The 24024-nt window shown below is 39.2% G+C and overlaps 1 protein-coding gene across 13 annotated transcripts in view; it reads right to left on the bottom strand.

The window, feature by feature from the left end:
- The window catches only part of TENM3 (teneurin transmembrane protein 3), a 1264289-nt gene that overhangs the window by 107871 nt on the left and 1132394 nt on the right, over positions 1-24024 (bottom strand). For all 13 annotated transcript variants that reach the window (XM_081925878.1, XM_081925873.1, XM_081925879.1 and 10 more), the window contains 2 exons: positions 20589-20826; positions 7776-8014 (listed from right to left, as the gene is read on the bottom strand). In XM_081925878.1, coding sequence (XP_081782004.1) covers positions 7776-8014; positions 20589-20826 — 477 coding nt within the window. The remainder of the gene's footprint in view (positions 1-7775; positions 8015-20588; positions 20827-24024) is intronic.

The raw sequence follows: 24024 nt of genomic DNA, 5'->3' as shown, positions 1-24024 counted from the left end.
ATGCCCAAAATCTTCCTGACAATGCGCATGTAGAAAGGGTTGAGGTATAGCTTCTGGCGGGTGTAAATTGCTCATGACTCACTTCCATAAAGCAGTGTGCTCAACATGCAAGCCTGGTATATCTGAAGGGCACCAGATTGGTTGCTTCTGGACTACACAAACAAGTGCAGGCAACCAGTAGTAGAATAAAAGCCACAAAGTAGACAAGTGAAACACCCATCTAGTGGGGTACCCAGTGGTGAACTTACAGACTGCCACCAATTTCTACCTAGGGTTGCAATATGTCTGGAATCTCCAGGACATACCTGGAATACTGTAGTCGGCAGCAGGGTCCTGGCAGAAATCTGCAAAATCTAGACATATCGTTGATTGCTTTTCAAAAATGGCAAAACAAAAAGTTCAACAACTTTTGTGTCCAGATTATTGCTTTTTGAAATATGGCAAACCTATTTCTACCACACTTTAAAAATCTGGTATTTGGGGGTATTTTTGCCATAATTTTGCTGCCACTGTCCATAGTTTAGGTGAGTTTGTTGCACCCCCTTTGGGAGAATGAACTGAGATGCTGAGGCACCTGAAGTGATAAGAGATACAGGTGGATTTAAAAGACTGGCATTGCCTTCCCTGTCCTTATTGTTTCCTGCATGGCAGCCCACCCAACCTCTTGTACCCCCATAATTTAAAGTATGGGATTACTTTCCCATTTCTGGGACCAAGTAATAACCCCACAATCAGCAAAACAAATCTCATTTCTTATTTGCCTTAATCATGTGGTGGGATGGGGAGATATGGTAATTTGGTTGGTTTGGTGCAACACTCAGTTTGACACAGCTAGCAAGTGCACTATAGTCAGGAAGGGAGTTAAATAGAGGCTACCTTAGTTACGGTAACTGATTTCTGACAGCTGACCAACAGGAAGTGGTATGGAAGTGGAATTACTCAGTTTGTTTGCACACATCTACTGCTGTCCAGGCAAGATGCAATGGGTTAATGATAACACATTTTTATGCTCACTGCTGTTATCTTTAAGGTATGTGGATGAGTGGGCAAGTACAAAAAAGTCATATTTGTGCTCATTGTTGATCTTGTTAAGTTGTTGCATTTTTTGCCCTTTACCTCATTTGTCTTGCATCTTCATTTTTGGGGAAGAGAAATAACCCTTTGCAAACTATAAATCAAACAACTGAAAATAACATGCTGGCAGCCATCACCATAAGAAGTGTCAATGATACTCATTAGAGCTGTATTTCTCATTGGCTTGCTGCCTGCACTACATGGTCCTTGTGATTACTGTGTCATAGTAAAACACCCTTCGAATAAAGATTTAAATGTCACGATATTTAATGTACTGCAATACAAATTATGATTTTGCTATGATATGTTTCAGTTGTGTCACTCCTCAGATCAGCTCAAGATGGATGGGTTTACTCAAGGGTTCACAGAAGCAGTAGTAAGACATGGTCTCATGCACCAATGAGCTGCTTAATCTAATTAAGCAGGATTTATGATGCTGACATATAATATATACACATGTATATAAATGACAAAATGTATTTTACATTGCTATTGCTATTTAAATATTTGTTTTACTACAGGAAAAGGCTGCTTGGCATACATTTTCCTTTTGACCCTTGCTAATTCAGTAATAACTTTTGAAGTCAGATGTTAATAAAATGCAGATGCACCTGGAGACGTGACAGCTGCTGGGAGGTTAGAACTGCAGAAAAGGCTGACAAATAGGTCAAGCTCCATTTTAGTCAAAACACTTCTGATGAATAAACCTACTTCACAGTCATAATAAAACATTATTTAACCCTTAAACATTATTTATAACATCTCAATTAGTAATAACACATTACAGTATTTATAATTATTGGAGCCAGTTTTTTACAGAGTACCGTATTTTTCGCTCTATAACACGCACCAGACCATAACAAGCACGTAGTTTTTAGAGGAGGAAAACAAAAAAAATATATTCTAAAAGAAACAGTGGATGCATGATTTTTGTGGTTCATGCTGTGGCCACAGACATGTGATCTGACGGTGAGTTTGGGGTAGCCCAATGAAAAATCCCGAGTATCCATGTGGATCCATGCTAAAGTCGCCCTAAAGTCCCAGGGGCGCTGGGGGAGTGAACGGGAAGCAAGAGAAGGAGAACGATCCCTCACACATACACAGACACACAGAATATCAATCCTAAAGTCGCAGGAGAGCAATAGCTCAAGCACACACACACACACACACAGCCCCTACAGTGGCTAATCCAAAATCGGACAGCAAAAAACTGCAGGCAGGGACAGAGAGCATGGGGTTGTTTTAAAGCAGCCAACCCCACTCTGCTTCTCTCCCTCCTCCCCGGCTAGGCTGGCTGAAAAGCTTTGCTGCTACTTAGGAGCTCAGTGGGGAGGAGAGAGGGACATAGAGCACGGGGTTGTTTTAAAGCAGCCAACCCCACTCTGCTTCTCTCCCTCCTCCCTGGCTCGGCTCACTGACAGGAGCTGCTTACGCCCGCTTTGCTGTTTCAAAGCGAGCCACGGACTGCTCACAACTGCAGCAGATTCCCCTCCCATCCGTAGGCATTCGCTCCATAACACGCACAGACATTTCCCCTTACTTTCTAGGAGGAAAAAACTGTGTGTTATGGAACGAAAATTACGGTACTTTTTTGTTCATACAGGTGGTCTGAACTGTTCCCAAATTGTCCCTTCCATTGAAAAAAGCTTAAGAAAAGAAACATAAATAAAATAGGGCCAGTAACCAAACACAGGATGACACCAACAGAAATGGGAAAGGACAAAAGAAAATGAAAGTTGAACAGAAACACAAAGGTAAAATGTATTGACATAGGATTGTTTGCAGTGACACATCTGTCCTGCAGTCTTGTGTCCATGAAAACACACTAAAGGACTTTCCAAAACATAAAACCAAAATCCAGAATATGAAATAAGCAACCAGCAATGTACTGAAAGCCGCAAGTCTCCAGTAAATGTGTTGGTGATCTCTTTTTAATTTGGTACCGTGTAAATGCAGCCCAGAATCTGTTACAGTGGTACCTCCGGTTATGAACTTAATCCCTTCCGGGGATCTGTTCGTAACAGGAAACCGCTCGTAACATGAGGCGCACTTTCTCTAATGGCACCTCCCGCTGCTGCCGCACGACTTCCGCTCGCATCCCGGGGCAAGTGTCGCAACAAGGGGCATCTACTTCCGGGTTAGCGGAGCACGTAACCCGTAGCATTCATAAGGGGGACGGTACATAACAGGAGGTTCCACTGTGCTGTCAAAATTATTTGTCAAGACTGATTAGCTTTAATTTGCTAAGCTGATATTGCAATGCTACGACCAGGATATTAAGCTGGGTAGGGGGCTGGCCGGACAGGCTAGTACCTGGCGCACATGAGTTAGTCTTCCCTGCCCTAAAGTGTATGTTCACACACCCTGAGAAGGGTCTAAAAATAGTAAAGTGACTCATAATAAGATTGCCCATCTCCCAATTTTTTTCTCTCAATTTTTTTCTGGGTTTTTTGTGCACTGAAGACAACATGCTCAGATCACAATTACCGGACACACTTGAGAAGATGTGGGGATTTTTCTTTTTTTCTTTTCACAGGCAAATGAAAGAACCCAGCCCAACAGTTTTCTGTCTCCTGCAATATCAGCCCCTCATTACAACAGAGGAAAGATCGGGATTATGTCAAGGGTAAGGGATGAAGGGGACTGTTTCTCACTTAAACTGCAGAGCGTGTGGCATAGGATTATTTAAGTCTGATGATTTCTTTGGAAAATATTGGTCTGCTAAAGAAATAGTATTCAGTAGTATTTAAGTATGCTTAAAAGTATGTTATAGTTGCTTCCTTTAATTGCCTTTCACCTTTTCAATGAAGAAAAGTAGAAGCATGTTCAACATTTTTAGGATACATTTTATTTGTTCTCATATATACATTACACACCATTCCTAAGAGTTTAAACAACTTGTTCTCTTCCCGCCCCGCCCCCCCATCTTCCTTTCCGCTTTTCTCTACATTCTGCCCATCTTCCTTTCCGCTTTTCTCTACATTCTGGGGATTAGATTTTTGGCTTTGCTCAAGCTACTTTTTGGTTTCCCATTCACTTTCCTATGGTTTCTCTTGCTTTCCTCTTTGTTGTTCTCCTGTCACCTTGTTGTGACCTCCTAGCTTTTTCCTCTCTCTCATGTTGCGTCCCTTTGTCCCCCCGTTTCCTTTCTCTGAATCACTGCATCACCAAAGGTTTTGTTGTCATGGTATTGGAAGAATGACAAGACACACCAGTCCCTCACTGCATACCCTTGTGCCAGCTAGCCAAAACAGCTGCATAGCTGAAAGGTTGGAGAGATGAGACTCCACCTTAGGAAGCTAGCTTTCCTTCTGCACTACTGCAGGACAACAAAAAAAGTCCTTTAAAAAAGCATTTCCTTCACTTGAACAATTAAATAAATACAGGGACTTGGAATCCATGCCAAATTATATTCTATATCTATGCTAGACGGCATGACTGTATCAGTTCGACTACAAAGCCCATTTATGAATCATCTGTGAGAAAGTGCTTTGTGTGCCTCAATCAGAATTTGTCCCATTTACGACAACACAATACAGAATTTTAATAGGTTTTCCAAGCTTTCATTATCAATATATATTAGCACATTTTTCAGTACAGGTTGCAACTTGTCTCAGTTGGGGTAATGGTTTTGTGTAACATTAGAAACAGCTGCAAACTGGCTCTTCAAAAGTGACTTCCTACTACAGCTAATATTTCTACAGCCAATAATTTCTCTTCTCACTACTTTGTTTAAAGCACGTTATGAAACAGGTAAATAAAATGGGAAACCATTTCAATTTCATATTAAGTAACTCATTGTGAATTATACTTGGATGGCCTATTAAGTGAGAATTTCATATTACATCTGAAGAGATGGGAAAGCTCCATATACAAGTGAATTTAATCCATTAACTGCTTTATGGACCCCAAAACCTTCAAAGTGTGTCCCTGAGTGCCAGGTTTTACATTTAGGTTGCTGAGTTAGCTGAAATATCAGTAATATCACCAGTACATAAAGAGCTCCCTGTTGAATACATAGAGAAGGCAATCCCTGTGAATTGTTTATTTCAGCAGGCAGATGAACTAGTTATTTGTGATGAAATGCAGCATAGCTATACCCATTCTCAACAGAATCAAATTATATAAAATGCTGTATGGCTCTCAGTTTGAGGAATTATATATATATATTTTAAAAAAATATTCTCAACACCTAAGTAGGTATATGGCACAAGTACGGGTATTCTAATATATGCTTCAGCACATTAATATCTCAAATCATTTTTCATCTGTGTGGAAGCACTGCAAGTCATTGTAATTGTGTCATTCTCTATTTAGCATTTTATTTCCTGATATCACAAGTCCTCATTCTTCATCGGTTCTGTCTCACTGGGCAACATCCATATATGAATGGTGGCTTTGCATGTATCCTGGGGTTTGTTTTATCCTTTATGATGTCCCCCATTATATGGAATGATCCTTAAGTATTTTTCATGACAATTTTGTGTTTTTCAGCACATTTTAAATAGTGTACCATGCAAGAAAATGTAAAAAAATCACAACCAAACCAGTAGCTGCTTTCTACCAGCCATGAATGGGCCTGTTTTCAAATAATAACATCAACTTACAATAATATACCCCAGCTTGATCACTGAAATCATCTGCAGGAGCATCATTAGTTGTTCTCTGAGTTGGCAAGGCTCATTTGACAGCAACAAGAAGCCAAGCGGCCCAGTCCTGCTTGAATACTCTACCAATAGAGATTCAGCAGGCACCTTCTGTTTCAACCTTGATGCACCTCCTGAAAATTCTACAAGGCTTATGCAGAAAATTCCATTATAGTTAGCTAATTTCAACATTTTATAGGGGTTTTTTTATTGTATAGCTTTATCCTTCCTCCCAAGGCAGCCCAGGATGACAAACATGAAAAAACAATAAAAACAATACAAAGATTTAATGTTATTTAGATGCACCACCACTACTGTACAGACAATTTTTAATGGCGGGTTTAATGTACTCAGCCTTAAATTTGTCACTGAAAAGTTGCCTTTAGAAAGCAGCAGGAGTGCAAACAGATGAGCCAATGGGAGTTACAAGATGGTGCTATCCTATGAGGGCTCCTCTAGGGTACAAACAGCACATCCAAAATGGCACTGTCTCCTTCTTCAAGCATTAGAAGGATGAGCAAGAGTATCATAAATGCAGGTAAAGGGCCATTAATGGGTTATCTGCCCACCAAGAGTCAACACTGTTTGCTTCAAAATTGAAGAAGCGGAAAAATAAGGTCAGTTCTGCAGCAGCATTTATTATCAACACTATAGTTGACAACAATTAGACCCCTCTAGGTTAAAGAAAACCATTCATTAAGTTAACACAAAATCTAAAATTAATGCCTTGGTAAGGATAAAAATACATTTGATTTAACAGAGTTAAATTTGTAAAAAAGGGCTATTAATTGCATGTTTATATTTTCATATACTTAATATTTTGGGTTGCAATCCAGCCTACACATGATTAAAATCATCATATGCTTGACATCAGTGATACTTAAATCTGCATAACTGCTCAGGAATGCAGGCTTAGCTGTTCTAAATTTTTCAAGAAATGTATATATGTAATTTGCTTTGACACTTTGCAGGGGCAGGGAAAGTGGGAGTAGAGTGGGCTATAAATCTAAATAAAAACATAAACGGATTAATGTAACTACTCTATCCACCATCTATGGACTATGCTGCTTAAACATGGCCCATACATTGATCACAGAAAATCACAATATATGCATCAAAGAGGACAAAGAAAATCCACTGAGGACTCAAATAGCAATATACAGCTGAAACTGCCAACATAATTCCTATAAAACTCCTTTGGCTTTCCTGGGCAACAGGAAGACTTGCAATCTTCTCAAGGCAGCCATATTCCATCAGCAGGGAAGGTGAAAATCTTACATTACTCAGCGGCCTATTTTTTTGCATTATTCACCGTGGCTTCTGATTCAACAGGGATCCACTTCAAAGATTTTATTCAGCACAATGCTGTGGCATGGACTGAAACTTAACTAGTTTGTTTCAACATAGAGTCTACCAACATTTTAATTTCATGAGGGGTTTTAGCTTTGTATTAGTTTTTACAACTAAGTACGCATCATGGTTTTTTAAAAAAGTTAAATAGTTCCACTGAAGCTTTAGAATACACACTGTCAATAGTTGAGTATTTTAGTAAAAGGAAATCATTATTCAGAACATGGCAACATAGAACCGCAAAATTCTATATTATTAAATTATAAATTTATCTGTTTCTCATTATGTACACATATTTTCACATATGTAAAAATACTTAAGCTTCTTCTCAGAAACAAATTCTCCCCTCGCCCCCACATGAGTTTGCTCAATTCTTAAACGCGCTCCCCTTTTTAATAGAGAAATGATGGCTGAATTATGGCCTTATCCTTTCTAAAAAGGAAAGGTAGAGAATTTCTAAATTATAGTTCAGTTTTTTAAAATGACATTTCACTTGCCATTTTCAAGGGAAATGGTTACAAAACACAGGTATTTTCTATTCCATCTGAAGAACTTTTAATTAAATTGCTTTCATCGCCTCTACTGTTAACAGCACTTGTGGATAAAAAGACAGCTGTATATTATGCAGTTTGCCAGTGTCCATATATAACCAGAAACCAAGATACATAGATTTATAATGACAATAATCATAAAAAGCAAACTTACCTATAAAGTAAGATAGTAGTATTGCCAGTAGCACAGAGACCCCTACAGCACAGAGTGCTGTACATTTCCAGCTACAGTACTTTGAAGACTTTTTAAATTTAAAAGCACTTCTTGATAAGGTGTTCCTAGGTAGTGGCCGTGTCGGAGGTGAATAAACCGAGCCGGATGCCATTGTGTAACCCGGTGTCGCAGTACTGAACAGTGGTGTTGTCCCTGTTCCTGTTTTGAATAGGAAATGCCTGCAGAAAATAAGAAGTAAATACACATTAGTGTCTAGGATAGTTAATGGTACTTTTCTTCTTTCTCCATATTAGTTCATTTTGGGGGATAGAATCTTAACATTTATTCAGGTTTGAGCATTTTTATATACGATGGCCCTGACACAGAGATTCTGACTGGCAAAAGATGTAATCTTCTGGATGGGAAAGAGTTACTTTGATTCTGTCCTCTATTCCTATATTAGGGGACAGGTGCTGTTTACGCAGTCAGCGTGTCTCTCTTATTTACAGTGTGCAAGCTGGATGCAGATGGTAAACCTATAGAAATGTAATTGTGGCGCACAGATTACCCTTCTTGGATGTGGACACTGTGGTACCACAAACAGTGTTAAGCAAACCTATTGCTCAGAAAAAAAAATATTAACGGCTTATTTCTGTTGGCTACCAGAACTTTTACAAGTCCAGAAATACACAGCGTATATTAAAACTCATATTTTAAGCACCAAGATCCAAAGGCTCAGTTGAACATTTGTCCCTACACACTCAAGAGGAAATATTGTCTACTATAGAACAGCTCTCTCCCAATTTGTGATTCTTTGCTTATTCTCACATATTCCTTAGGTAACAGCCTAAACAACTTCTTGATGACAATGAGACCAAGAAATGTTATTTGCCCAACATTACCCTAATTTTGTACAGGGGTGGGCAGGGGTGGGGAACGAAAAAATTTATTTGGGGGTATTTTCTGGATAAGGTAGTTGAGTTCTGGGTAAGGTACTTGAGTTAGGAGGAAAAAATGTTTTCAAATTATGTTTCTAGAGATGCATAAAGAGTATTATGTAGATTATATATATATATATCAAGGTAAACATGACAGATTTCTTAACATTTTTATAGCATATATATAAAAAGGACAATGTCAGTGAAGAAAATGAATAAATTGTCAACTCTGTCACATACTCATGATATGAATAAGATAGTCTATATTTAACTGTGATCTATGTGGATCTGGCTCAGTATCTCCTGGAGTTAATTATAAACATTGTTAGAGAGGAGCTTACTCATGGTACATGTCCTTTGAAAATAAAAAGATAAAAGGACTGCCTTCCACCCTTGGGGCTGCCATACATCCGGATTTTCCTGGACATTACCGGGATTTCAAAGGCGGAATTGACGTCTGTGGGGGATTCCGAAAGGCGGCACTTTGTCCTGGATCTTAGGCATGTCAATTGAAAAATCATGGGGTTTTTTTGGCATTTCTGTAAATAAATTAAAAAAGCTCAACAACTTGTGGGGTGTCCTGGTTTTTATGTTGTGAAATATGGCAACTCTATCCAGCCTTCACAATTATCTGTTCAGAAACCAACCAACATCATCAACAAAAATGCCATTCCAAGGTATTGGTCTGTATCAAGACTACTGGATGGAGAGAGGAGGTTTAATCTGATGCAAAAAAAAAGCACCTGCATACCAACCAAACAGCAAAAGAAGAAAGCTCCCATTACTCCCAATGATCCTGCAGCCACCTTTTTCAGCATTGCAGTATGTGGGGGGGAAATCAAATCCCCCTCTCTGGGTGGTGTCCCAATCTGATCAGATCCCCCTTCTATTTACTTTTAAGTAAAAAGACTGCATAGAGCCAAGGCTGTCTTAAGCATATGTGACACTGGGGGTGCAAAGATCTGCCTGGTGCCCACCCCAGGTTGCCCAGTCCCAGGTGCGCAGGAGGGCAGAGCCACCCGCCCGCCTCAGTGTCTCACTGGCTCGGTCGCCCTGAACTTGCAGCTTTGCCGCAGTGCTTTGACCAGCAGGTGGGCTTGTCCTCAGACTCAACTCTCGGGCCTCAAATTCTCAGCCTGGTGCCCCTGAGAGCCCGGTGCCCGGATGCCCCACACCCCTTGCGCCTATGGTTAAGATGGCCCTGCACAGATCTGTGAACAATAGCCCTTTATCAGAGGATTAAGGGCGGTTTACAATATGAAAACACAAAAATATATAACAATACTCCTCCCCACTCCACACACACACACAGTTTAAAAGGCCATAGATTGTTTAATTAGCCAAAAGCCTGGGAGGAGAGGAATGTCTTTGCCAGGTGCCTAAAGATATGTTTTTAAAAAATCTTATTTCCTAATTTAAGCACTTTTGTGCTGCTTTTGGCTTCTTTGCTAAGGCAATCGATGAAGGGAGTTTTAAACCAGCTCCCACATAGAATACCATACATTTTCTGTTGTGTCCACATCAAGCACAAATGCACTGAGGCAGCATGTCAAACCACGGCTTTCCGGAATGGGTAGATACTACACTTTACAAGCCTCACACAGGTTTTCTACAAACTCCTACACAGTCACCCTTACCAAGCGGGAGTGTTATATTATGGGAAAGTCTGAGACAGCACACAGTATGGCATGGAGTTTTAGTCTTAAACTCCTTGCCATCCTTCTGCTAAAAATGTAAGTGCCTTTACAGAGTTGTCATTTGAAGATCAGCTAGGAAATTTCAGGGGAGGGTGCCAAAAAAAAAAAAAAAGACAAACAGTAAGCACCTTAACAAACAGAAATCTGCAATTCAAAATGTGTGCTACAATCCCTATTTGGATCTAAATTTTGAAAGAGAGAAACTGCCATAAAACTTCGTTACTCATACTTAGGTAGCATGTTAATTGTGAATATCATATCGGTAATACTGTTTTTATGCAGCAAATTAATCTAGCAGCTTTTCTATTTAATGCTGCTACAAATATTAGCAACTAAACAAAATTATGAATCAAGAACTTGTAATTACTTTATACATGTAAACAATTATTCAATTACCTTTTTAAAGAGTTTTTTGTCTCAATATATCATATTTGATGAAATAAACAAAATCTGATTTATTTAGAAAAACAGAATACTTTTATGATGATGACTTTGCTGTGGTGTGAGCTTTCTGATATTAACAATAATCAAGTTTGAAACCTTTAAAGAATCGGATAACAGAAAGGTGGCTTATGGCCATGTTTGGATGTCACAGTTTAGTGTGCCATGAGCAAGACTGTGAGTCTTGAGCTCATGCAGTCTCCCATTCCTTCTGGTGCGGTTGTGAAAAATCCAAATGTTTTTGCTACTTGGTTTCAAGCTTTCTTGTTTAGCTTCTGTTTCTGCAACTTGGTTTCAAGTTGGTTTGCTTGTCGACGTTAACTACAATTTGTCTATTTGGACATAATGACAAGCTGCAGTTAATCAAAACCAGAAGTGAATGTTTCAAACTCCTCACAGGCATGCTGTGGGAGAAAAAGGGAGAGCACATGAGCCCAAGGCTTGCCTAGATTTGCTCATATACCGGTAATACTAAAGCATCGTATAGCACAGGGGTGTGGCCCTTTAAGCTTCTCCACCTGGCCTTCAGGATTCTCCCCAGGCCAAATATCCTCTCCACAAGCCATGCCTCCTCACTGCCCTGCTTTACATGCTTCCTTAGGGAAACCCAGCCAGATGGGATGGATATAATAAATAATAATAATAATAATAATAATAATAATAATAATAATAATAATAATTTGGCCTTACTGGAATTTGTTGTTGAGCTCTTGATAATGCCTTTCAGTTTGGCTAAATGGAAGTTAAAGACGGATGTGTCAGTTTGTGGAGAAACTAGTTTATTTGTATAAAGGTAACATTTACACTCATTGCCCCACCTACTTTTGCCTCTGGCCCCTTCAATTACTGGCATGTGGTCCTTCGGCTGAAAAGGCATACCCTCCAAAATTGTCACAGGACTCAAGGCTCTACTTCTAGAATGACATATTTTCCCTTTTCATAAATCTTGCTGGTACACACACACACACACACACACACACACACACACACAAATGCTAGAGTAGTTTAATTACACACACAGCATTATGCGTTCTGTGTCTGTCTCTTTGAAAGCACAAAATCGAGAAAATTCACTACAAGCTTCTTAGTAGAGAACCGGAATGGAAAAACAAGTTATTGAGGTTTTTTAAAAAAGTGAACAGAATGAGAGAGTACAGAAGTAGGATAGTAAAATCAAATTAGCTGGAAACAACATCTTCTAAAGAACCAGGAACAGCTTGTAAATCCAGCCAAAGGCAGTATAACTCAGACCACCAACTGGAAACCTTACAAAATAAATATCACCCACATTAAATGAAAGCCACTTGTCCATCAGTGCGAGGATAAGTTAGAAACCATTTCTCACATGATACGTTTGTGCTAAAAGTAGCCAAAAACAGAAATGTATTTTATGTATTGTGAAAAAGCCGCTGAAATCCTTACCCAGAAAATTCATTAAAAGAGAGATTTCAAAACACTATCTGATGCTGACTCTGAACTTCAGTGTAATATCCAAGTGTATCCAAGTTTCCCCTCACAACTTTATATAGCTTTCTGGACAAATGTAGTCAGAAAACCTTCTAGCCACTATTTGTTTTCTTTAAAATGTGAGAAAGTCAACCCCTAACAAGAAGGCAGGTGTTTCAGCTTAGCACAGGGGTAGCTTTCTGTTGGTCCACTGTCAGAATCTAGTCAGTCAGCTAGGTCCATTTAGCCCCAATCATTCCTGCCAGGCACTGGTAAGATAAAAGGTAAATCACAGACTTTTTACCTAGGGAACCCAATCCCCAAGTGATTTGTTCAGAAAGTGGTATGATAATTGTGCCCACTTTGTGAATTGGCACTGCCCCTTACAGCTCTAGAGACTTCTGTAATACAGTCATACCTTGGTTGTTGAACGCCCTCGAACTCAGAGGTTTTGGCTCCCAAACGCCACAACCCTGGAAGTGATTGTTCTGGTTTGTGAATGTTCTTTTGGAACCTGAACATCTGACGGGGCTTCCACAGCTTCTGATTGGCTGCAGGAGTGATCTGGTTTTCGAACGTTTTGGAAGTCAAACGGATTTCCAGAAAGGATTCTGTTCGACTTCCAAGGTACGACTGTATTAGAAAAGACCCTTCCTTTCTTTCTTTCTTAAAAGGGAGCTTTTTGGAACAGATGTGGAGCCTTACATACTGATTTTGGCCAGCACAGCACAACTTTCCAAATGAAGCAATTGGGTAGTCATGCTATTCAAGTCAAAAAGTAGCACACAAGGCACCAACAGGAATCTTCCCAGTTCCAATGTGAAAAGAGAGGACAGAATTTCTGTTATCATGATGCCCATGGTTAGCCTTCATTTTGGTCCACAACCGTCTTGGCATCATTAACACCTTCAGTAGAGTCTCTTCAGAAAAAAAATGCAAAGTTTTGACCTATCTTCAAGGAGTGTGATAACTCCACTGGCTCTTCCTGCTATATTTTGGAGCTTGGTGGGGCATCGTTGGTGGGGCAGGGCAGGGCATTGGCGAAGTTGACATGTGTGCACTGGTGGAACCAATATAGCCCACACCACTTGACTTATCCAACAACACTGCTGCCAGGAGACTGGCGATGTGACAGTGCCCTCCCTCTTATTTCTAGATGGCAGGAGCTCGTCTGCTGGGGATGATGACAATGTCACCAAGATTGCTCTCGAATCCATGCAGCTGGAGTAGGCATATGAAGAAATATAGCTCTACAGACTTTTGTCTCATCACGTCTGCCCTTTTGTTGGACCCAAGCAGATGTTTCTGCGTCAAGCAGATTATGGAACCAACTAAAATCACTACTGTAAAAGAGAGAAGCAGGACCTTATCAGAAGTAACTCTCAGGTTACAGAATGGGCTATCGGATAAGGTTTGCATTAGAAAAATATTCCTATTTTTGATTAGGTAAGAAATGCTTTGCAATACTTCTTATAAACATTGGCATTAGGTAACTCAAGTGATCAGGATGAATGGCGAGGCATAGCTTTTATGCCAATATTTTGGAATTTCAATTTTGGTATTAAATTATTTATTATGTAGATTAGATTTGCTATTATTTGGCATATTACCTTTGTCAACATTTTCTGGATTTTGAGATTCAGTTGCTAATTTATTTGTGTAAGCTGTTTCAAACAATGGAAGGTGAGGGGTAGAATTATTATTTTTTTGTTTTGGACTCTAGAACAAGTGTCTGGAAGCTAAGGATGCTTATGGTAAAGTATGTACCGGTAATTAAATGCATAGTTAAATAAAAAAGGTAAAGGTACCCCTGCCCGTACGGGCCAGTCTTGACAGACTCTAGGGTTGTGCGCTCATCTCACTCTATAGGCCGGGAGCCAGCGCTGTCAGCAGACACTTCCGGGTCACGTGGCCAGTGTGACAAGCTGCATCTGGCGAGCCAGCGCAGCACACGGAACGCCGTTTACCTTCCCGCTGGTAAGCAGTCCCTATTTATCTACTTGCACTTAGGGGTGCTTTCGAACTGCTAGGTTGGCAGGCGCTGGGACCGAATGAGGGGAGCACACCCCGCCGCGGGGATTTGAACCGCCGACCATGCGATCAACAAGTCCTAGGTGCTGAGGTTTTACCCACAGTGCCACCCGCGTCCCTTACATAGTTAAATATTTATATACAATTTTTGGTATGGATTCCCACCCCACCCCCCAGTCACAGGATGGAGACAGGACAAAACGAATTTATGAATGAACACTTGTGAAATTGACACGGACTAGAAACTGACCAATCAATTCTTCCCTACTGGATATGTCACTAGAGACTAGTGCAGACACTACATCAAGAACAAAAAGGCAGCCTGTGCTTTAAATGTAATATATGTTTTATTTCACAGGCAAGTGCTGCATGTATACAATTAAAAATATGGAGAATATATGTAACCATAACAATCTTGTGAGAACCATGCAAGTGTAGCCCTTAAGAGGTCTTGTAGCCTCTCATTTTAAACCCTTTTGACCTCACCCAAACTGGTGTATAAATAATGGAATGGCACTGAAAATCTAGTCACTAGAGAATATCTGCAGCGGAAAAATATCACAGCAGTTTGACTATATTTTTGAAAGAAGAAAATCAGTGCTGACTGAACATTTCTGATTTTAATGAACAATGAAGCAATGTCCTTGACAATGAATTACTGACATACCTACACACACTTCATATCAAACTAATATGAGAAAATGAAAGCTAACGCATAAAATTCCATTGCTTTTCAGTGTCATAAAGCATCATCAGGTTGTATATGAACAGAAATGGAACAAAGTAGACCTGACGCATCACAATCTCAGGATTTGTACAGAATCTTTAAATTCCCGGAAAAGGGTGTTTCAGTTCTGCAGTTTATCCTGCCCAGTATGTTGCTCATATACAATGCTGAATGTAGGGGGGGGGGGCATAAAAAAAAATAATCTGAACAGGTGGGATAAGCAAGCCATGGCTTCCTTCCTTCATGCTGAGTAAGTGTATTCAAAGGAGTAAGTGGATTTCAAAGATATAACTTGGCAATCCAAGGTATAACATTGATATGTATAAATGCAAGGCTTGTTCTATTTTTGCAAGTATGATAGGTGTCAGAATCTCTGCGCTCTGGATTTCATTAGTGAGGGTGCTGACTAGAAGTGAGTGCTATGCATTAAAAATCATGGGAAATGCTAGTATGTGGTAAGAGATTCTCACTTTTGCTATATCTGTGTGCAAATATAAATAAGTAACTAAATAAACGTCAATCCAAGACCAAAAGATTTTCCACCATGCAAAAGTAAATTAAAGACCCAGAGAATATATAGGACCAATATATATATATATATATTAAAAAGTTGTTGTTGTTTTAGCCATGTCCACAGACGTGGCTGCTTTCACTTAAGGGATGCAACTTCAATCTCATCTCCCAAAATCCAAAAGCAAGTAACATTATTGTATTTACAGGTAGGTATAAATAACAACAACAACATAAACGGTACATATTTATCACTATACAATACGTCATTTTATTTTATAACATGTAAGTCCTATACCCGGCTGACTTACCTTACATTTATATATATTTTTGAAATATAGGTTTATTCAGATTTTCAGCAAACAAATAATGCAGGTAGCTAAACGACATACAAAAGCCCACAAAGAGCAACTCTTTAAAACGCAAGTGAAAAATGCATGATATGAAAACATGAGAACAACAAAAACATAATAATTCTAGCTGTGATGCTGTGAATTAGTGAGGCTGATAAGCTACATTGTCAACCTGACAGTATGTTGTATTCTAAAATCTATTATGTAACTGATGGGTTATTATCTCTGGACAAGTTTCACACCAGGAGGCGATCCCTGCTAGCATAATTTCAAAAGCAAAAGCTTATAAACAAGATAAATTTCACTGCTCTGTTACCTCTATCAGTATCAAACTTCACTTCATCTGCCAGGTACCTGCAACTTGAGGTTCCCATAACAAATATATAAAAAACAAATGCATATATGTCTATTAAATATCAATTATAAAGGTGAATCAGCATTGTGGGATAATTGAGTTAGAGGGAACAAGAGCATACATTAATTTGTGTGATAAATATGCTTATGTGGTGGATTTTTTAAAAAATTACTTACTGTGCAATCCCATATATGCCCAGTCAAAAGTTGTCCAATGAACTACAGGGGTGCAATCTGAATATACTGGGTTTTTGTTATTTTCCCCTCTGGTTTATTACAATTATTATTTTTGCATACTTGATATACATAATACTTTTAGCTATCTGTCTTTATTTTTATTTCACTGGAAAGCTCATGAGGATACTAGAACAAGATGAATAACAGGATTTATTTCTAAATGGCTAATTATTTATGAAGGGGCAATACCCATTTCACAGGGAAAAAACATCATGACAGGCTGTGCATCAGACATGCAACATAATCGTGGATAAATGTTCCTGGACCTGTTTGTGTTCTAACCTCATCATCAACAGAAGCAACCAGTGATGCATTTAAAGCTAAAATTAACTTCTCTCTGTACACCACATCTAGGAAACAGGAACTCGACCAAACTGGGTCACTGCTAGCTATGATTTACTACTGACAAACTAATGGAAAAACACAGCATATGAAATGATTGTGAATGTGACAGAGCTGAGCTCTTTCTTTCCTGATGAAGCACATTAAACTATCTGCTATTAAATGTTTATGCACCCTACTCCTACCAATATATTGTACTCCTGTGGAGCATAAGGCCTTCAGGTAAATGGATTCGATCCCTCCCATAAAAGATTAATACCTGTTTTCACAGAGGCTTAATCAATATTAAAGGCTGTCGTTCCATTGGAAATCACACCAATAAAAGCACCTAATTGTCTACTAGCACAAATGCTTCATCAAGCTTGAATGCATTCTAAACTTTTCATGCCCCTTGGTCAGCTTTGCTGATGACTTAAGAAATTGTATAGAAAAGCAAACGTTTTTGATCAAATTCTACCTTCTTAGATTAGTACAGTAGATTATTCAAATGTGCCTCCAATTCTGTCTATATAATGAAATTAACAGATAATTAAATACAATGCCATGTTTTTAACTGTTTCGTTAAAGCAGAATTCTGATGAAAAAATTATGCAACATTAGTAAACTACACTATAACCTGGCTCTCCCATCCGACGATATGCTACCACGCTAAATACAATACAGTGGTACCTCGGTTCAAGAACAGCTCTGTTAACGAATTATTCGGTATATGAACTCCGCAAAACCGGAAGTTGTGTTCCGGTTAGCAAACTTTACCTTGGTCTATGAATGGAAGTCGAATGGTGGAAGGGCAGCAGCAGCGGGAGGCCTCATTAGGAAAAGAGCGCTTCAGCTTAAGAACGGCTTTGGTTTAAGAACAGAACAGATTAAGTTTGTAAACTAAAAGTTGGATAGTTATTTACCTCCTTGACATCTGATGGGTGGGCATTCCACAGGGAGGGTGCCACTGCTGAGAAGGCCCTCTGCCTGGTTCCTTGCAGTGAGGGAACCTCCAGAAGGCCCTCGGAGCTGGACCTCAGTGTTGGGGCTGAATGATGGTGAGATGCTCCTTTAGCTTTACAGGGCCATGGCCATTTAGGGCTTTAAAGGCAGCCGCAACACTTTGAATTGGGCTCAGAAACATACTGGGAGCCAAAATAGGTCTTTCAGGACCGGTGTTATATGGTCCTGGTGGCCGTTCCCAGTCACCAGTCTAGCTGCTGCATTCTGGAGTAGTTGTAGTTTCTGAGTCACCTTCAAAGGTAGTCCCACGTAGAGCGCATTGCAGTAGTCCAAGTGGGACCAGAGCATGTATCACTCTGGTAAGACAATGTATGGGCAGGTAGGGTCTCAGCTGGTGAACCTGGTAAACAGCTGCCCTGGACACAGAATTGACTTGTGCTTCCATGGAGAGCTGTGAGTCCAAAATGACTCCCAGGCTGCATACCTAGTCCTTTAGGGGAGAAAAAAGCTTCTAATTGCCTCTTTGTGATCATGACAAAGGTGAAGGAAGGCGGAGCACATAAGCATAAGATACCCTACAGTTCATTTTTATCACAATAAGCTGTGGTTTATTGTGAAGTACAAACTAGCTCTTTAAATGTTCCTTATAAGTTATGAATGCCTTGTATGCCAAGATCCTTGTTTGCAGGATGAGCACTTAAGAGAGGGCCTTTTATCTAGTGGCACTCAAGGTTTTGGAGTTGGTTACTCCAAAAATAACTATCCTATCTGTTTTCAGGCACCAGGTCCTGCTGTTTAATGAAGCTTGTTACCTTGGTAATGGCTAAACATTTGGTAGTTTTATTCTTGTGCTGTTGTTTCATCTTAAATGAAGCAAACAAATAAAAAAATTCCTTCCAGTAGCACCTTAAAGACCAACTAAGTTAGTTCTTGGTATGAGCTTTCGTGTTGGTCTTTAAGGTGCTACTGGAAGGAATTTTTTTGTTTTGACTATGGCAGACCAACACGGCTACCTATCTGTAACTGCAAACAAATAAATCCTTTTATATAAAACACTAAATGTCAGGGAGAAGGGTTTAGCTGCATTAGTTTCTATATTTGTATGTGTTCAGGCATGTGAGACCGCACCTACAACCTGAAGTGGTACAGCCCCAAGGTTTACCACTTCAGTGAGAACTAGGCCTACTGGCTGATCTCACATAAAGAGAGTGGGAATGGATATCTAGAGGAGTAATGAGCAGTGGCAATAATAATCATAATACTAAAACTTAGAAGATAGTTTTGTGGCTTCGGTAATCAATCAGAAAGTTGAAAAAGGAGGGATGGCAGGAATAAATTATTATTCTCTAAAAGAGTGGAGCTACTATCATGAGTTTGATCAAACTGCGGGAAGCAGTGGAAGACAGTGGAAGCAGTGGAAGACAGGAGTGCCTGGTGTGCTCTGGTCCATGGGGTCACGAAGAGTCAGACACGACCAAACAACAACAAAAGAGTGGAATGACTTTTATCATCACCACTTGTTCAGACTGCTTTTTAAGGGAAAGCAACAGTTTCTCTTCCCTGCTGAATTTAGACAGTTATTAAGTAAGGATGGGAATCTCTGCTCCACATCCCTTTACCATTTGTCCTTTTAATCAGTAACAACACAGCTTCATAGCCTATACATATTGACAAATACTAGTTGCAGTAAGATACTGCTGTCAATGGGGGTGAGGGAGAAAAACAGCTTTATAAAACATCCATCTGGAAAGTCAGTTCCAAAACAAACATGATACGGTGTGCAGAATAATCTCCATCGTTCTATACCCTTTCACATCTTTAATTTACCCTCAGGCACAAAATATTTCATATGCCTAAGTAAAGTGAGAGTGACATCCCGGGCCTTAAGGCAGGGAAAGTTTCTCCACTTTTCCCCATCCAGTAGGGATGATGACAGCAAGTGCACATTTTCAGAGCTCCATGTGGCAGGGAGTACAAGGAAGGAAGTAGTTGTCCCTCATCTTCAGAACTGCATGGGGAGGTTGTTAGAGCACCCACTACTATTTCTCTCCATTTTTCAACACAGTCCTAGTTGCCTGAAACCATGTACAGCTGAATAGGCATCACCAAGAAAGCTCTTACTTATCAGTGCTTTGGGACATCCTCACACAAGCAAAACTGATGAGTTACAAAAACATTCCCAACAGGGGTCAAAACACAAATGGCATTCCACTAATGTTACAACTGCTGCTCATCTAAATGAGCTGAAAAGACAGACTTCACACTCTGGATCTGTTAATGTGGTAATCATAGGTCTAAGCCTAAATGGAGACATTTGTAACTTTAACTGGGCATTATGGAAGAATGAAAGGTCACATAAGTACAGGGTGCATTTAAATACAACCCTAAGGCTAAGATCAAGTAATCACAATGTACAAAAGAGTGAAACTTGCTTCAGAAGTGGACAAGCTTCTCTGGTTGCACTGTGATCACGTGTCTGCTAATTCCTATAAACAATTCTTTGTGATAACTAATATAGCAGCACTAGTAACGAACATTAAGGAGAAATTGCTTGCTTCTAGATAATAACATGTCTGAAGTGCAGCTTCTATACATGTTCTAAGTCAAAACACTGCAAGGGAATAATTAAGTTACAACGTGAGCTTTGGGACAAGGTGGTAGTACCAATCTTGGCTGTACTGGGTTAAAATTCCACAGATTACACCTCTTGCTGGCAGAATTAAGGAATGCATCAATCTTAGGCTTCTTAAATATTCTGAGCAAAACTGAAGTCTTACAAGTTCCTAAAGGATTACCTGCTTTCCAGTGGCACATTACTGCCAAGGACCCAGCTGTCCTGCAGCTGGACCGACTCGGGTGTGGTTTGCAGCTCGGCGGGCAAAGCAGCCGGCGGGGCCGGACTCTGGTTCCTCCTATTTGTCAGTGAGTTTCTGTTAAGGGAGGTGATAGATGGGTGATGCTGTGCTGAATGCTGCTTGTGAGAAGGTGGCAAAGGTTGCAGGGTCGACTGGCCTTGGTTATTTGGAGGTTGCTCTGAGAAGAAAGAAAATTAAAGTTTGTTATATACATCATCCTCACCTTTACTAGATCTAAAGCAGAAACTGAAATGAAAGACCTTAATCCAATATATTTGCATGTTAGTCTATTGATTGTCTTCAATGACATTTTTCAAGTGTCAGTTTACCCTTGATAGACTAAGATCTAATTAATATACAACAGATGGCGTGGCTGCTTTTGGTTTTAATTTGTTTCAGGTTGTGTTTTCTTTCTTTTCTTTTTTTAAACTGGTTTATTAACACCTACAGAAAATAACAGTTGACAGTGCCCTAACATGCCTTTAGAATTCAGGTTTTTTTAAACAAACAAACCCTGAAATTAAATGGGTAATTTAAATAGAATACAAAGGTTTTTGAAATGCATGTAATCCCTATAATTATTTAATGGATTTTTTAAAGCTTTATTTAACTGCAACAAATTATTGCAAGCTGGTTACTAAACAGCAGTAGACTAGTCTAGTTTAGAGCATTTCAAATAAGGCAGATCTGCACTATGATCTGCTAATAGATGCTAAGTATTCTTTAGCAGAAGGTCACTCTGTGAAGCAGATGTTGCTTCATGGATATTTAACAGCCTGAATCACATCTGATTACAACGTCAGAAGACTCATATACTTAATGACCGTTACATCCATTAGAACACACACAGAACAGATTTTCCAATTTCACACTATGTGGTATAACTATGTTTTAGAGCAAGTCACAGGTGATCAGAGAAACTTGCCATCACAACAGTATATATATGTCATGGTTCCTAAGAAAGTGTATACCTATTGTTTTTAAAGCAATAATGCCAATATTGCTTCTTTCAGCATGCTTTATATCATCCGTGGTTAATAAGGGATGCTTTTCCACCTTCTGTACATCACAGAACAAATGGTAGACACTACAGATCCAGTTCCTAGCACATGTTTCTGAAGCTATACAAAGAAGGTACATGGGTCAATTTCATCCTTTTGATTTCAGTGGTAGTAGCTCAACTTGCATCTAATTACTTCATCTTATTGGACTTGTGAATTGGGCTGACAGAGACATGCAGTTTTGGCACTAGCATGGTTAAAAGCTTAACACAATCCACAAAGTTTTCTCAGACTTTGGTATAGAAAAAACTTGATAAAATCATATTAAGAAAATATCATTATTCAGGTAGCATACAATTAATCAGATTTGTCTTTACCAACACCAGTGGGTGTCAATGCATATGATTAGAATCACTATAGAAAGCTTTAAGGCACATTCACAGCTAGCTACAGGATAATTTAACATGCTAAAGCCCACAAAGGCTTTTTTTCAAGTCTGCTTAAAACTTTATCTGATTTAGATTAGAAGTTAATTATCAGCTGCTAGAGAAGTAACTTAGGTCATTATGTAAAAATACATATGAAAATGATTACTTGAGCTACAGGAAGTCCTATCTTAAGACTCTTTCTTTACATAGGATAGTAAGTTTGTCTCCCGTTTGTACAACAGTTATTTTTTCCCTGATGAAGTGGACACGAGTCCACAAACGTTGATGCCTTAATAAATTTTGTTATTTTTCAAGGTACATGTGACTTTAAGCTTTCTCTCTAGATTCCCCCCACCCCGGTGCAATTCTCATCTAATATCTAACAATGACTACCACAAGCCACTTTATTTCATGCAAACATTTGTTACTGGCACATCCTTTTAAATTTCATCTCTTCACTTCTACATCTCATTTACACACTATAATCTCCGTAACAAACCACCTCTTTTTTAAAGAAAGAATAAAGGTCCCAAAACCATAAAATGGGAAAGAAAGTAACCCAGTTATATGTGATTTGTGACAGTATCGTAAGCCTTAGTAAATTCACCATTTCTTTTAGAATAAAGTTAAAAACTCCCTCTGCTGCAATTCTATACAACTTACCTGGAAGTAAGTATAATTGAATTCAGCAAGCCTTACTTCTGAATAAATATGCATAGACTTGCATTATAAATGTATCTATGTTGGAACTAAGTTTACTAGGTTGTCACCCTACCTATGCATTTTAATACATTCAGGTGGTCACTATACTTCCTATCTAGTTCTCCACCAGCCTCCTTGATTCACAGCTCATTTTGCTGTTGTTGCTTTTATGTAAGGCCTACCCACTTACTATTTTTTTAAAGAAATCAATTGAGAATAAGTACCACACGCCTCTTTCCCTTAAAAGCTCAAATCTTTGCCAATTGTGAAACATAACTAAGGGTGAGTAATGTTTACTTTCACACACTTTTGGTTGAACTTAATTTATTGTATACATAAGTACAGAAATATCTGTTGGGAAGCACCCAAGATTTAGCAAAGTGTCAATTGAGGGAAGTTTATAGGGAGTCAGATCCTTATTCTAGAGGGGATCAAATTGCCAATATCCTCTCTTAAATACCCATTCATTGAATATACTCATTGTCCACTTAAGGGGGAGGAAGAGACTTGGTAATTTTACACTCATGGGAGATGGACAGAGGAATTAAAAGACTAACAGGAAGAATAAGTGTCATTCTGGTACCCAATAAACTAGACAGGCTCTCCTGTGAACTGCCCTGACACCTGTGGGTATAGGGTGGTATACTGCTGCTACTACTACTACTATTATTATTAGAACCTTGTTTGAATGCAACCCTAAATCATCATTTAGCATTAGTGGGCTGAGTCTGTTTGAGGCTCAGGCTTGAGTGACCTCTCCTCTCTTTCTTTACCATGCACCATAGGAAATAATTGGAAGCATCTGCTTCAGTCTTTCATCTAGCTGTAATTTGTCATAAGAGTCAGTGCAGAAAAATTGTGGTCAATTTAAACTATAGTTTACGGAAACAAACAAAGGTTGAACTTTGATTTCCGATTCTGGCCTATTTCAGTAACAGCATCCAAAACAGGTCAAGAGGTTGTAAATTTGATGATATATGCTTGAGAGCAGGCCCTTGAGAGCAGGCCCGAGTATAGTTGGAGAAAGGGGTTCCCTTCTTTAAAGATAATTTTAGTTTAATGTTATGAAATCCATAATTTTCACAAATTTAGGTTACTCATTCAGCCAGGCTTCTTCTTATTTCCTTAAAGAATGGAGATGGTAACCCTAGACAACTGGCAACGTCAACATAAGCAGTTTCATGATTTGAGTCTAAGGTGGCCAATTATGGCGCCTTTCATAACCATCTGGCAGACAAATACTCA

Source organism: Podarcis melisellensis (assembly GCF_964234715.1).
Source record: "Podarcis melisellensis genome assembly, chromosome: 9".
Lineage (NCBI taxonomy): Eukaryota > Metazoa > Chordata > Lepidosauria > Squamata > Lacertidae > Podarcis > Podarcis melisellensis.
This window is presented reverse-complemented; position numbering and strand designations above follow the sequence as displayed.